The 14,714-nt window shown below is 41.9% G+C and overlaps 1 protein-coding gene across 2 annotated transcripts in view; it reads right to left on the reverse strand.

Annotated features, from left to right (window-relative positions):
* Positions 1-390: 390 nt before the first annotated feature.
* LOC133616113 (diacylglycerol lipase-alpha-like) overlaps positions 391-14,714 on the reverse strand; it is a 91,210-nt gene continuing 76,886 nt past the window's right edge. The window contains exons 19-21 of one of the 2 annotated variants that reach the window (XM_061975218.1): positions 9,829-9,995; positions 6,808-6,825; positions 391-6,162 (exon numbers count right to left, since the gene is read on the reverse strand). In XM_061975218.1, coding sequence (XP_061831202.1) covers positions 5,118-6,162; positions 6,808-6,825; positions 9,829-9,995 — 1,230 coding nt within the window. In that variant the 3' untranslated portion in view covers positions 391-5,117. The remainder of the gene's footprint in view (positions 6,163-6,807; positions 6,826-9,828; positions 9,996-14,714) is intronic. The other variant, XM_061975219.1, reaches the window with a different exon arrangement.

Raw genomic sequence — 14,714 nt, forward strand, 5'->3', positions numbered from 1 at the left:
GGAAGCAAAACACCTGACGTCCGTCATGTCTGAGAGCACCTTGAGAATGAGAAAAATTACATGGTGGGGACAATTGGAGGATGCACGGTCGGGAGAGGATTTCTTCGATATGGCGCGATTACGGTAGCATTCGTGTTAGTAAAACGCCTCAAAAGAGGGGTACGGTTGCTAAGGGGTGAAAGACAACTACGAGCTAAAGGGTTTATTGCGGCAAGAATGTCGACACAAACACATGTCCGGGGGTTGCGGTTGATGACCGGAAAGCCATGGAGAGTCAGATGACGTCTTTCCTGTGGCGTGTAACAGTCTACATGGGAATGAGCGGGGTAGGAGATAGTAAACATAGCTCAAATAAAGCAGTAAACATATACAAAAAGTACATCAGAAAAATACATTTGGCAATATCACTGTAATCATTTATTTGGCAAAGAGGGGGCCTGAGCAAACATAATGTGCCCAAGAGTGCCCAAATGTCAGTCCCGTTAGGCTGTGTCTCAACTCGCACACTTCCGTACCAAGGCTTGGAGGAGTACGGCAAGTGCCCGGGTTCTGCATTTAACACGGCCCACATGGTGATTGTGCAACGTCAGAGCCTAACCAGGGACCAACTTTGGATTTCAGAAGTGGCTGGCTCGCGTACACCGCGCGTTTCGAAGGGATTAGATGTTTTGGAGTACTATAAGTGATTGTTCACTAAGTTAGAGTTTGTACGAAATAACAACAATGAAATAAATAACTTTGCTTGGGTTTTTCAAGATTGTTTTAATGCCCTGCCTGGGACTCAAACCAGGCCCACTGCAACCAAGATTAATACTTTCTGATACCAAGAATGGCAAAAACTTTCTCTGCAATCTGCGTCCTTATTCGCCGAGGGCAAGTCTTAGTCAACAACATAACTACCTTTGAGTGGTGCACCTAACTGCTCTTATTTGGGTTTTTTTAATACGTCTTACTTATTTGTAATATCTGATTGCGTGGTCTGTCAATCATTGTCACGTTGGCAAGAAGGCAGCCCTAGAAAGCCAATCAACAAGCAGTCGAAAGGGACAAGCCTGCGATGGAGCGTCCGTTTTCTCGCCTGGCGCTAGTGTTTGACTTGTCTCCATTCAATAGCATGACATTTTTGGACCTTAAAAGGTGCAGGGGATAAAAACTGCTTTTTGAAAAAGTGCTGGGTGCAAGCCCCCTTTCCCCCCCACTGCAAATTACACCCACGAGTGTGCAACATTGGAGCCTAACCACCCTCAATAATCGCCATTTTGGCTAGAAAGTGGAATGGTAGGGACGAACTAGAGCGCTTGCAATTCACAATTTAGAAGGGGAGAAGAAGAAGAAGGAAAAAAAAGTGGATGATTACTGCGATCGTCATCTTCGGTGTGTGCACAAGGACAGAAACGGATTTGGGACAGCACTACACTGTCAAAATATGTGCCCTCAAAAACAAAGTACTAAGTACATAGTATTAGTGTTGCCACTTATATTGGGTGGCGGTGTCTATGGAGGGTTTTTTTTTAGACTGATTGAGACTTTTATTTGTAGATTGCACAGTACAGTACATATTCCGTACAATTGACCACTAAATGGTAACACCTGAATACGTTTTTCAACTTGTTTAAGTCGGGGTCCATGTTAATCAATTTATGGTAGAGCGAGTTGTCCAGAAACTGGAGGGTTTGGTAGTTTTAAACCCAACTTTAACAGTCCCTGTGACTGCCGCGACCTCCTAGTCCTCAGTGCAGCCCACATTGGTGTATGGGTGTGAATTGAGTTTTAATGGAGGGCGGAGAGGCCAGGCCGTTGGTGCGAATTGGCTGCCACATTTGCATCAGTCTACCCCAAGGTAGATGTGGATACAAAGTGTGTAGCTTACCACCACCGGTGTGTGAATGGATAATGGGTTCTCAGTGTAAAGCGCTTATCAAATATATTGGTACCTGGGCTTACAAGTTTCTTGAATAGGAGCTGTCCCTCAGCTAATTTTTATGCTTTAAGTTGCAAGCAAAAATGTGGATTCTCCCCATTGCTTGCAAATGTCACAATGAACCCCGTTTGAAGTTTGCAAGTGAAACATCAGATGTTTCCCTTGCAAACTCACTCACGTTCATTGTTTACTTGCATGGGAACAAAGCACGTGAGTGGGGAAGGACAGCGCTGAGAAGAAGCAGATGATATTCGTTGAATTAAAGAAAGAAATCATGGAGCAACATTACTGAGGTCTGTGTGTACCTGACCTGGCGAAGCAGTGCAAGCATAGCACTGAAGCAGAATGAGTCCATACATACTAAAATAACCCCAGCTTAATCTGTTAAAATCATTTTTAAACAAAGAACATTTATCCATGAAAATATGTTTGATGGAAAAGCAGCTCGCAAGAGATACCATAAAAGTCCACTCTCTAAGGTAAATACTATACATTATTACATTACTTCATAAAACGATTGCAGTTTTTAGTAGTACATTCTATTGTATTGTTTTAAACAATATTAATAATATAATACTGACTGACTTCGGTCAGTACCTATAAAAGTACCAAACTCGGTACCCATCCCTACTAGCGATTTTTTTGTGACGTTATTGGAGATTCTCATGTGAAAATATGTATCATTCTTAAAGGGGAACATTGTCACCAGACCTACTAAGCGTCAATATATATACCTTGATGTTGCAGAAAAAAGACCATATATTTTTTTAACCAATTTCCGAACTCTAAATGGGTGAATTTTAGCGAATTAATCGCCTTTCTAATATTCGCTCTCGGAGCGATGACGTCACAACGTGACGTCGCATCAGGAAGCAATCCGCCATTTTCTCAAACACCGAGTCAAATCAGCTCTGTTATTTTCCGTTTTTTCGACTGTTTTCCGTACCTTGGAGACATCATGCCTCGTCAGTGTGTTGTCGGAGGGTGTAACAACACGAACAGGGACGGATTCAAGTTGCACCAGTGGCCCAAAGATGCGAAAGTGGCAAGAAATTGGACGATTGTTCCGCACACTTTACCGACGAAAGCTATGCTACGACAGAGATGGCAAGAATGTGTGGATATCCTGCGACACTCAAAGCAGATGCATTTCCAACGATAAAGTCAAAGAAATCTGCCGCCAGACCCCCATTGAATCTGCCGGAGTGTGTGAGCAATTCAGGGACAAAGGACCTCGGTAGCACGGCAAGCAATGGTGGCAGTTTGTTCCCGCAGACGAGCGAGCTAAACCCCCTGGATGTCTTGGCTCACACCGTCCCGAAGATGATCAAGAGAAGAATATCGACCCTAGCTTCCCTGGCCTGCTGACATGAGGGTATGTCTACAGAATATTTTAATTGATGAAAATTGGGCTGTCTGCACTCTCAAAGTGCATGTTGTTGCCAAATGTATTTCATATGCTGTAAACCTAGTTCATAGTTGTTAGTTTCCTTTAATGCCAAACAAACACATACCAATCGTTGGTTAGAGGGCGATCGCCGAATTCGTCCTCGCTTTCTCCCGTGTCGCTGGCTGTCGTGTCGTTTTCGCTGGCATACGGTTCAAACCGATATGGCTCAATAGCTTCAGTTTCTTCTTCAATTTCGTTTTCGCTACCTGCCTCCACACTACAACCATCCGTTTCAATACATTCGTAATCTGTTGAATCGCTTAAGCCGCTGAAATCTGAGTCTGAATCCGAGCTAATGTCGCTATAGCTTGCTGTTCTTTCCGCCATGTTTGTTTGTGTTGGCTTCACTATGTGACGTCACAGGAAAATGTACGGGTGGTTAAAATCAGGCACTTTGAAGCTTTTTTTAGGGATATTGCGTGATGGGTAAAATTTTGAAAAAAACTTCGAAAAATATAATAAGCCACTGGGAACTGATTTTTAATGGTTTTAACAATTCTGAAATTGTGATAATGTTCCCCTTTAAACCTGGATTATGTTCCTGCCTATATATGTTGATCATTGTATAGCTCCATCCATCCATCCATTTTCTACCGCGTGTATAGCTCTTTTGGGTTAAATGTGACTTGCAATTTTTTCAGATTGTCAACTCGGTGAGCAACCACAACTCTTGTTGATTTACTAGAGTGTTAGCTTCCTTGCAGTGGGAATTAAAAAGAGACAAAGAGCTATTGAAGCTAGAACTAATCGATGTGTCAGAACAATCACGTTTATTGCACATGTTGATCAGAAATAGAGGGAGAAGTCATTTGCAAAGTTGTTGCGTAAGGGCATATTATACAAATGAAATGAAGTCACTTAACCACTTCTTACAGCTTTTAGGACATCCAATAGCTACTTTCATTACTGAGTTGGCAACGGGGCATAGTGTACATATTGGAGTGCACTGACGGAAGTGTTCAATTTGAGACACAGCCCAAGTGGCTTGATGACGAGTTCTCTTTGAAAAGAAATACAAAATAAATATCATGCGCTATAAAGAGTAACCAAAAAGTTTAAAAACATCCATAGGCGTCCGTATTAACTTTTGTCACAATCACTAAATGTTTAAGACACGTGACTTTACCCACACACACAATCTCTTTTCTTAACACCAACTCTGAATAGACCTGAGGAACATTGTGTCATGTCACAGCGACTGACATATGTCCATCTTCACATTCCTGATTGAAGAGTAAAAAATAAAAAGCAAGAGGAAAAAAAAAAAACTATTCTGAAGCTGCTGAGGGTGCAAAAAGTAGAGTACACCAACCAGAGAAGATGCGCCTATGCAAACTGGCTCTTTCTACAGTGTTAGTTTTTGAATCCCTGCTAGGATAAGGTAACTACTCCTGGCATCGTTAAAGTGGAGTCAGGGGGGTGAACATATGCTGAGACGTCTCACGACTTGTTTTGGAACGGCATTGTGTAGCTACAGTTGTTCTTTTCCACCCAAAAGCAGCACAGCCCCCTGGCATGCAGAGAGGTATCTTTTTTGCAGTCATTGCAATAGTGTGAAAATGCTATAAACATAGTTCAAGTGGGGGAGGACACCTGAAGAATGGAAATTATTTGAAAGCTGGAGAGTCAAGCTCTGTCCTTAGATCTCTGATGAGTGACTACATTCCATTGCATGCACGTACTGTGATATGTTTTTAAATCTGGGACGACTGTACCTCTTCATTGCGGAGTAGCTTATAGAGCTGACTACACCATAGAGGACAGAGTGTTTTCCTCAGGACAGTGGATAGGGGGAGATGTTCGTAGTGAATGCATGGCAGGTGGAACCCCCTCACCGGGTGAAAGGTCATTGAGTTCTTCAGAAGATGAGAGAGGGAAGGAGGGTGACAAGGAGATGCCAGAGGAAGGATCAGCCGATCCGGCAAAAGTGCGTGGGGGCTTAGGGACCAGGTTGGGCTCCAGAGTTGCCCTGGCCAGAAGTTGTTTGTCATCCGGTCCGTCTGCCAAACATTCGACATGCCCGAGGGAGCCACGTCCTGACTCAGACTCACCGTCAGAGAGATCCAACGGCGGTGAGCTGCTGCCATCTAACCTGAATAGAGAGTCCAAATACTGGGCAAATTCTAGTACTGTTCTGCTGGGGTTTCCGTTGGATAGCTGGGGTGGAGGAGGAGTGTTTACCTGCCTGGTCTCTGGGCAGAAGTCCCACTGATCCATGTCTCCATCCATTGGTCTAGAAGCAATCTGCGGACTGAGGGAAGCGTCGGGAGTGCTACCTGGGCTGTAGATGCCAGGCATCTGTTGCACATCAACAGAAATTTGGGGGTATGGGTTCTGCTCTGGCATGAGAGGCTGAGGGGAATACTGTCCACTGTAGCGAGGCATGGCAGGGGACAGCTGCATGGAGTACTCCGGTTTGGATGCAGCATCTGACGGCGTAAAGAAAGGGCTGATTTCTCCCAGGTGCTCTGGTGTGGCCTGGCAAAGGCAGTCAGCAGCCAGTAGTTCAGTACGAGAGCTGAGAGACGGGTTCTCTTCTGGAATGGTGGCATCCAAAGGAAAAGGGAGGCTACTGAGCAATGGGGAACCTCTAAGCGCGGCAGAAGAGCGCCGGGAATCCAGACTGTATACGGATTCGGCGTCTGACAAGCTTTCCATGACAGCCAGGGGAGCTTTGCGGTCTCTAAGTTCTACAGTGAGGCGCTCTCGTGCTCCACGCAACACTACGGGTACTGGAGGAGGAGGACACTCAGAGAAACCATCCAGAGATATTTCAGACTGGGCACACGAACTAGAGGAGAGAGGGAGAAAGGAGAGTAGTGACAGAGTAGCAGGATAGCCATGAAGAAGATATCAACTACAAAGACGTGGAAAGTGGGCAAAGGTTAAACATATGGACAAAAGCTTTGCGACACATCTATTGCTCAATCTGAGAGGAGACGAGACAAATTTACCAATAATTTTAATGTTTCGGCTTACCGTGACCATTTCATGCTTCCATTTTTGTGGAAACAGTTTGGGGAAGACCCTTTGTACTTTGGTGTGGAAGAACATGTGAGCCTTGACCTGAAACACTTTTGCTTTAGACTAGAATACAGTTTGTGCATTTCACACATATTCTTTTAGACAGTCTAAAAGACAGGTCTTGGGTGAAATAGTCATGTGTCCAAATCTTTTGTCCATGTGGTGTAGCGACTACTGATCAAGTAAACACCAGAAACAGGGATGGGGGAGTGTGAGATTAGAAGTGGGTGCTTCTAATGCAGGAAACACAACATACCGACCTCTATCAGAGCATAGACATGGGACAGGGACTAAAACGTGGAAGGAACTGAATACTACCGTACGTTGCAACTGCTCTGTGGTCAAACATTGTGCATGCGTGCATGAGAGAAGGGTGCATGATTGAAGAGTTAGTGATTGCATGCTTTCTTACCGTGACAATGTTTTTTGTCTTTATTTTTGTTAAACAAACAGACAAAAATTACAAGTTTGAGAAAACAAAACAAATTAAATTAGTAGCAGTGAGTTTGAAAATGAGTCTTATGTTTTATAGAGCAAACAGCAATTTCAGAAAACCTTAATGATTTTCACCTTAACTTGCACCTTGCTAAAAAATTAATTCATTTTTGTTCAGCTTTGGGGAAATGATAAGTGCAGCAGTAATGTCATTCACTTGGCATTGTGGATTACTTTTTGCTCTGATGTGCTTAGTCAGCTGTGAGGATTTATATACTGTAGACCAGGGCTATTCAACTAAATCGTTCTAGGGCCCACATTTCCAGGAAGCCAAAGACTGGGGGGCCAGACTTCTCTTTCAACTATTTTTCATATTTTGAGAACCAGCATCCTCTGCAGTTTTTGTTTTATTCTATTTATCTTATCAGTTGCAAATTTCTAGAGACAATAGCCCTGTCATGCCGAATACAAGTGGACGTCGGCCTTTTTGGAGGTTAAAATGTCAATGCAAAGATCTTCCGATGCGTTTACGATGGTCTAAGTTTGGCCACACAACTGCATATACTGAAGAGACGGTCAGAAATCAGCTTGAAAATGTTCTGTAAAACAAAATCTATGCAAATTTTTGATCAAAGCACCACTATTACACTTTACGTAGCCCAGAAGAAAGTGTTTTAAATGTAAAACAAAATCCCAATATGACCCCTTAAAGGAGTTACCCTTAAGTTACAGTATATGACAGGATCGTGTTGCTGTTTTTAAGAACGCGCTACAAAAACGGTGGCCAAAGATCCTCTTTATGACATGAGTTCTCTGCTGTTTTTAAAGACATACTGCAAACAACCGCTAGTTCTCTGGTGATTTTGGGAATCTACTGCAAAAATGCTAAATAGCCCTGGTTTTTTTTGTACACACATCATGGAAAATCTGGGGTGTCCAAAGTCCAGCCCCGAGGACAATTTTCATACTATGAACATGAAGTGATGCACGCATCCTAATTTTGAATAAAAACAGTTGCAAGCTATTTGGTCACTTGTGAAACAAAAGGACTGTAGCGATGGGTCAAACGATACTAAAGGATTAATGCCTTATGAAACTCTGATACTGTGTCCTCAAAGGCTCAGTGTGTGTGTCACTCTGTGTCATTTGACTGTAAAGCGCCAAACTGCGTTTATCAGGAAGCAATCCTTTCGTCTTACAAGTCACAGCTCAAAATAAAAGCAGTCGCAGTGGCTTGCCGCGTTAGACATCAGTTTTTGTCACCCCTGTCGATTGAAACGGATCTAGGAAGAAGGAAAAATTCCGAAGTCTGGGATCATTTTGATTTTATAACGCTAATTAAGACAGTGTTATTTTTCTGTTTGCTATTGGGTTCATTAACTAAAGAATCAGAATCAACTTATTGGCCAAGTTTAACACACAAGGAATTTGACTTGGTAGATGTTACGCTTTTTATATTCCTTTTTGCGAACCTGTCTCTCGCCAGATCCTTGTAGTTCGCTGAGCTCCACACAAGGATCTGGGACTTCTCAAGAGGAGATGTATTTCAGAAGGCGGGGCCTTGTAAAAAAAAAAATCATTGTATGTGATTGGATAAACCACTTGTCTTGAATCTTGAATGACGTGCTACTTCAACCACTCACATCCAAATCAACCCGTGACGCTGATGAGAGCAACGCTGGGAAATCCAAAACAGAACAGCCGACATATTGGATAACGACAGAGCAAAAAGTTAATAAATGCCTTCAAAACCGTTCTCTGTTCATCTTTTAAAGGATTAATATTCGATAGATTCGACAAAACAGTTGCAATAGCAGAATCAATGTCAGCACACGACTCCTCGCTGCGTGCCGCCAGTCGCTTCTGCGCAACGTCACATCTATGAAATCCCGCCCGGCGATCCTGATTGGTTCATTATTTTTTGCTATCTTGAAGGAGTTTGCATTGCCCTTGATCCCAGATCTTTGTGTGGAGCTCAGCGAAATACAGGGACCTGGCTAGAGTCAGGTTACCTTTATCTGATCTGTCTCCCTGTAATGTTTGTCTGATCTTAATTTGTGCTGAAAATGTTAATTTCCCCTCGGGGATTAATAAAGTATGTCTGATTCTGACCACAGCTACTCATTTAAAAAAATAAAGGCTAACTATAGTTTTATTTGGAAGCAGAATATATCGACTTTTTAACCCAGTAGATTGCGGGCGATGATTATAAAACAGCAACACAGTATTAGTGCAGCTATTGAAAGTGTCATATACTCACTGAGGCATCATTTGCCCATCACTACAACTGCAGTATTTTTGTTTCTTTATATGTAACTATTTAGCATACAACATATACCGTATTTTTCAGACTATAAGTCGCAGTTTTTTTCATAGTTTGGCCGGGGGTGCGACCTATACTCAGGAGCGACTTATGTGTGAAATTATTAACACATTACCGTAAAATATCAAATAATATTATTTAGCTCATTCACGTAAGAGACTAGACGTATAAGATTTAATCGGATTTAGCGATTAGGAGTGACAGATTGTTTGGTAAACGTATAGCATGTTCTATATGTTATAGTTATTTGAATGACTCTTACCATAATATGTTACGTTAACATACCAGGCACGTTCTCAGTTGGTTATTTATGCCTCATATAACGTACACTTATTCAGCCTGTTGTTCACTATTCTTTATTTATTTTAAATTGCCTTTCAAATGTCTATTCTTGGTGTTGGGTTTTATCAAATAAATTTCCCCAAAAAATGCGACTTATACTCCAGTGCAACTTACAGGTATATATGTTTTTTTCCTTCTTTTTTATGCATTTTCGACCGGTGCGACTTATACTCCGGAGCGATTTATACTCCGAAAAATACGGTAATTAAGAACATACATGTCGTATAAGAGACCCTCGTGTGCTTCCATTTTTCACTGTTTGGCCCTCGGTGGGAAGAAATTGGACACCCCTGATGTAAAGTGGCATTCATGCATGTGTTGCCCAATACTGACCGAACACTGTTGTTCCTGCGATGGTGGGCTGTAGGCGTCGGCTGCTGGGCCGTGTTGGACGCAGCCATGAACACGCTCTCTGGGTTCAAGTCCACTTCTGTCGGGCTCACCATGATCTTGGCTGCGGACAGCAACGCTGTTTTTCCCTTGTTGTAGTTCTCTAGCACCTGTCCCAAACAGACGCAGCAAAACATGACTTGAGGCATGGCGGGCATACTGTAACTTGATCAATCAGTTATACGTAATCCATCCCATCAAATTCCAAAAATGTTGTGACTTACAGAACAGATCTAAGCCTGGTTGCAAGTTTAAAAGCTCTCTTAAGATACGCTAGTCCAGGGGTCACCAACGCGGTGCCCGCGGGTACCAGGTCGCCCATAAGGACCAGATGAGTAGCCCGCTGGCCTGTTCTATAAATAGCTCAAATAGCAGCACTTACCAGTGAGCTGCCTCTATTTTTTAAATTGTATTTATTTACTAGCAAGCTGATCTCGCTTTGCTCGACATTTTTAATTCTAAGAGAGACAAAACTCAAATAGAATTTGAAAATCCAAGAAAACATTTTAAAGACTTGGTCTTCACTAACTGACAAAGAAACAGATAACAGATTTGGTGTCCAGTTCAAAGTGTGACATGATTTATTTAAAAATTTGAGAGTTGACTTTTGTATTTTACATGAGTTATTATTTGTACAAACATGGTGCAAAGTAATTCATGATTTGTTAAAAAATGTTAGTGGCTAGTTAGTTAAAATGGGATATTGTGATTTCACAAGACTGCCTTAGAAGTGATCATTTGAAAATGTTCAATTTGAAAAATGTGCACTTAGAGAAAATATAAAAATAAAGTGTTGCATATTGATATTTATCGGTTTCTATATATATTTATTGTGAGAAATCATTAAGATGATCAGTGTTTCCACAAAGATAAATATCATTAATTATTAATAATAACAACATAGAGTTAAAGGTAAACTGAGCAAATTGGCTATTTCTGGCAATTTATTTAAGTGTGTATCAAACTGGTAGCCCTTCGCATTAATCAGTACCCAAGAAGTAGATCTTGGTTTCAAAAAGGTTGGTGACCCCTGCGCTAGTTATTAGTATTTGAAAAAACACACAATGAAGGAAATAGTGATAAATACCCTCCAAGACCGTTTGCAGCTACATCTATATTTAACAGCAGATATAACATCTATGATAGTACATAGTGGTTGAGGTCAAAGTGAGCTTACACCTACTTCAATTGACATTTAACACCCACAGCGGAGTCACGGGTGCCTGGGGAAGTCTTATAGTATTTAAGGGAATAGCGGCACATATGACTCAAGTACACCAGCATAACCAGTACATTTGTATTTTAAGCAGAGGAATATAGAATGGTGAGAGTGATGGAAACTCACATAATAAACACATGAGTACATAAATTAGATGTGGTTCGCTTTAATGAGTTAAAATACATGATTCGGGCAAATGATGGTAAAAAAACAAAGAATTACCGTAAGACTTAACATGTTCAATGATGTACACTTCATATGTATGCATGATTTGACACAGGTGGGCGGGGTAGGCACATGAAAACCTATCGCTAATATTTGACAAAATTATAAAAAGCAAAATAACAAAGCAGATGGATTGAAGCTGCGCTCTTATACTGCAATGCCTTCAGCCATGTGTGTTTTAATAATTTATATGACAGAAATATTAACACACGCACGGCGGAACAGAACGTCACCCCTTTTTTTTATGCTTCGTAAAAACAGGCAGCCACTGTCGGAAGTCATACAAATATGGAGGTAATTTCATGGCCAATTATATGAATACATGTCCTTTTCCAGTTACTCCGATTGCTGCTACTGCTGGCAAACAGACAGCTCCCTGAAGGGGAAAGGCCGAAAATGTTTCAGGACCAAGCAATAGATAATGGACTTCACGGAATTACATCCCAGTGGAGAGAGAGAAGGCAAAGTCAGTGTGGAAGTCGTCACCATGGGAGCTTTGTGAACACAAAGAAAACGTGAAAGCAGGAGAAGTTGGGGGAGTTCCCGCTGTGGCACTTGGCCAAAATGTGCCAAGGCAAGGAAAACAACAAGACACAAGACAAACGGGAAAAGGGAAGGCCCATTAAGTTCATTACCTTAAAGTGGTCCTGTCTTGCTCTTTTCAGGGGCTTTTGAAATGATATTGGATCCCAGTGGGGGACTATCTTAAGTTCCTTTTAATAAAACACTACATTAATCTCAAGTTGTATACTGGATAAAAATACATTATTTTTCTCTTGTTCCTCTCACGGTTGTAATCTTAAATAATGGTTATCATCAAACAGTAATATTAATTGATTATTGGACATGATTGGATGAATATTTTGGAACCTAACTGTGATTTGTTCAAAAACAGCTGATGTGGCAAAAGCAAAAGAGCAGTGACCAGAAGTAGGTTTCTAGCTCCCCAAAAAACACATTTTGCCATTGCTATATTACTCCGGTTTAGGTACATAATTCTTACATCCAAAAGAAACTTTCTGGCAGCCATATATGGACTTTCCTTGAAATTCTCGTGATAATCATGAATTTCTCATACTAGTTCATTCATGATATTAAGGAGTGGCACACAAATGAAAGCAAAAATAAGTTAAAAACACACCAACTTATGAACAAAAGTACAACATTTTAAACATATACAGAAGTTTGAAAAATAGAGAATGTAGGATCAAGCCCCCTTTATATAGCCTATAGGCTCATATTCATAACCACAATATAAAAGTCATTTTGCTCTGTGGAATGCAGTTAGGGAAGTCTTTACGTCCTGTGGGGGAGCTTGCCTGGACTTGTTGTCGCCTCCAGCTACCACTTTCTTTGTGCAAAGAGCCACAATGAAGGCTTTTACAGTCGAGACGGCTCGGAGAATGTTTTAGATCCCTTCAATGGGAGGAAGAAAATGTGACCTGGCTGGAGAATTTCACAGTATTTGAGGAGGAGCTGAATGGTCCCAGTAATATGGTAACCATGTTTCAATACATTTGTGCTCCTTTGTAGGTACTTACATGCACACTGATCATTGGACTGGCAGTCTTAATAGTTACCAACTAGGAATTTCTTCTTGTAGTGTGGGGCTAAGAGACGTTCCCAACTTAACTGAAATTCTGTTCTCACTGGGTACAAATTCAGAAGGAGCGGGAATCGCATCTACGCAAAGGATGGTGTCAGGTGAGTCTGTTTGGGTCTCTAGCGGTGGCAGAATATGTGATTCGCCTGCAACAGAAGGACTTCCCGATTGGGGGTCACAAGGATTTACGGAGTCGGCATCTGAAAAAGATGAACTGATAGTAGTCAGCGGGATAGAGACTAGTTCTGTCTCTGCAAGGGAGGCGTTGCAGTACATGTCTTCGGAGTTAGGGGTGGACGTATCTGAGGGGAAATTGTTATTTGAGATTATGTGTACAGTGGTGTCGCTGCTGGACTGATTGACCTCAAGCGCCTCCACTCCCAGAGTTAACCGCTCAGACCGAGGACAAAATGGTTCCAGCACCTGCGGACATACCAGAGGTATCGCACTCAATCACACAGCGTTACACTTCTTCAGGAAGATGCATATTTTAACGAGCGGCCCATAAATGCCAAGGAAGCTTAAGTGTCACCCAGATCAGCACCAGTACCGTACACCGCATTACCGTACTCCCCAAGTGGATTAGTCCCATGCAACCACACGCGTAGACACCCTGATACCAGAAAAACACCATCAGACGATGCCACAACAAATCAATCCGGAGAAAAGGAAGAGTCCCCATGCTTTGGTAGTAGACCCAGGTGAAGAAGATTAAATGACAGGTTTCAGACATGACCTCATATTACACATTTGTGTCGTGCTGTGTGAAAAGGTTAGAGAAATATTCAAGGGGGGCCCAGCATTTATGAGTTTAACTATGTTTGATAATTGTAAAAATTACATGGATTTTGGCCAACTTGTAAATTTTTTGGTTTGGCCTTAACTTCTGATCACATTTGCAAGTGACTAAAATGCACATATACAGTGGAACCTTGATTTACGAAAGCCCACATTTGCAAACTTATCGGTTTACGAACGTTTACATCGCGCCCAGTATGCCTCTGTGACAGAACCATGTCTCGACGTACCAACGCTTTGTTCATTCATTTTGTGTGCCATTTTGAAGAGGCAGGGCCTCCTACATCACATCCTGTTTACATCCTCTCCATACGGGCGTAGCCACTTGGAAGAGCTTAGACGATGAGCGGCACTTCTGACGAGTTGATTTCCACAATTGTAGCTTTCGCCTATCCGAGCTGTGTCAGCCTGTCTTAAAGATCACTTGGTGTGATCAAAAACGCTTTAAATGTGTCCAAACTCTCGCTGTATAGCTTCGGGTTGCTAGGCAACTGCTCTGACTTAGCGTTTTGGCAAGTTAGCTTGGGCACGCAGCTCCTTCACTTCAATAAGCAAGTCCACATTTGCAACCATTATAAAATCAAATAACCTTTATGTTTGCGGACTTTGCCTAGGGGGTTAAATATCTTCACTAAGAGAAAGAGCATGTGCTTTTCTGCAAGCTTCAACAAAGCTATGGCGAGTGGAAGAGTTTATCAAGCACTGCCATGATTTTATCAGCGAAAGGGGGATTTTTTCCGCAGCAAGTCTTTCATTGTGATGAGACCAAAAAAGATGCCACAGCGGATCATTATTACAGCAAAAGAGAAGGCATTACCCGGACACAAGCTTATGAGGGATCCCGTCACACTGCTAGTTTGTGCTAACAGTAGCGGTGACTGTAAGGTGAGGCCACTGCTAGTTTATTACTCCAAAACTCCCAGAGTCTTCAACAATGCCAAAAATATTCACAGATAAAAAGGTAACTTAATTTTTTTTTTGTAT

The sequence above is a fragment of the Nerophis lumbriciformis genome, linkage group LG15, assembly GCF_033978685.3.
Source record: "Nerophis lumbriciformis linkage group LG15, RoL_Nlum_v2.1, whole genome shotgun sequence".
NCBI lineage: Eukaryota > Metazoa > Chordata > Actinopteri > Syngnathiformes > Syngnathidae > Nerophis > Nerophis lumbriciformis.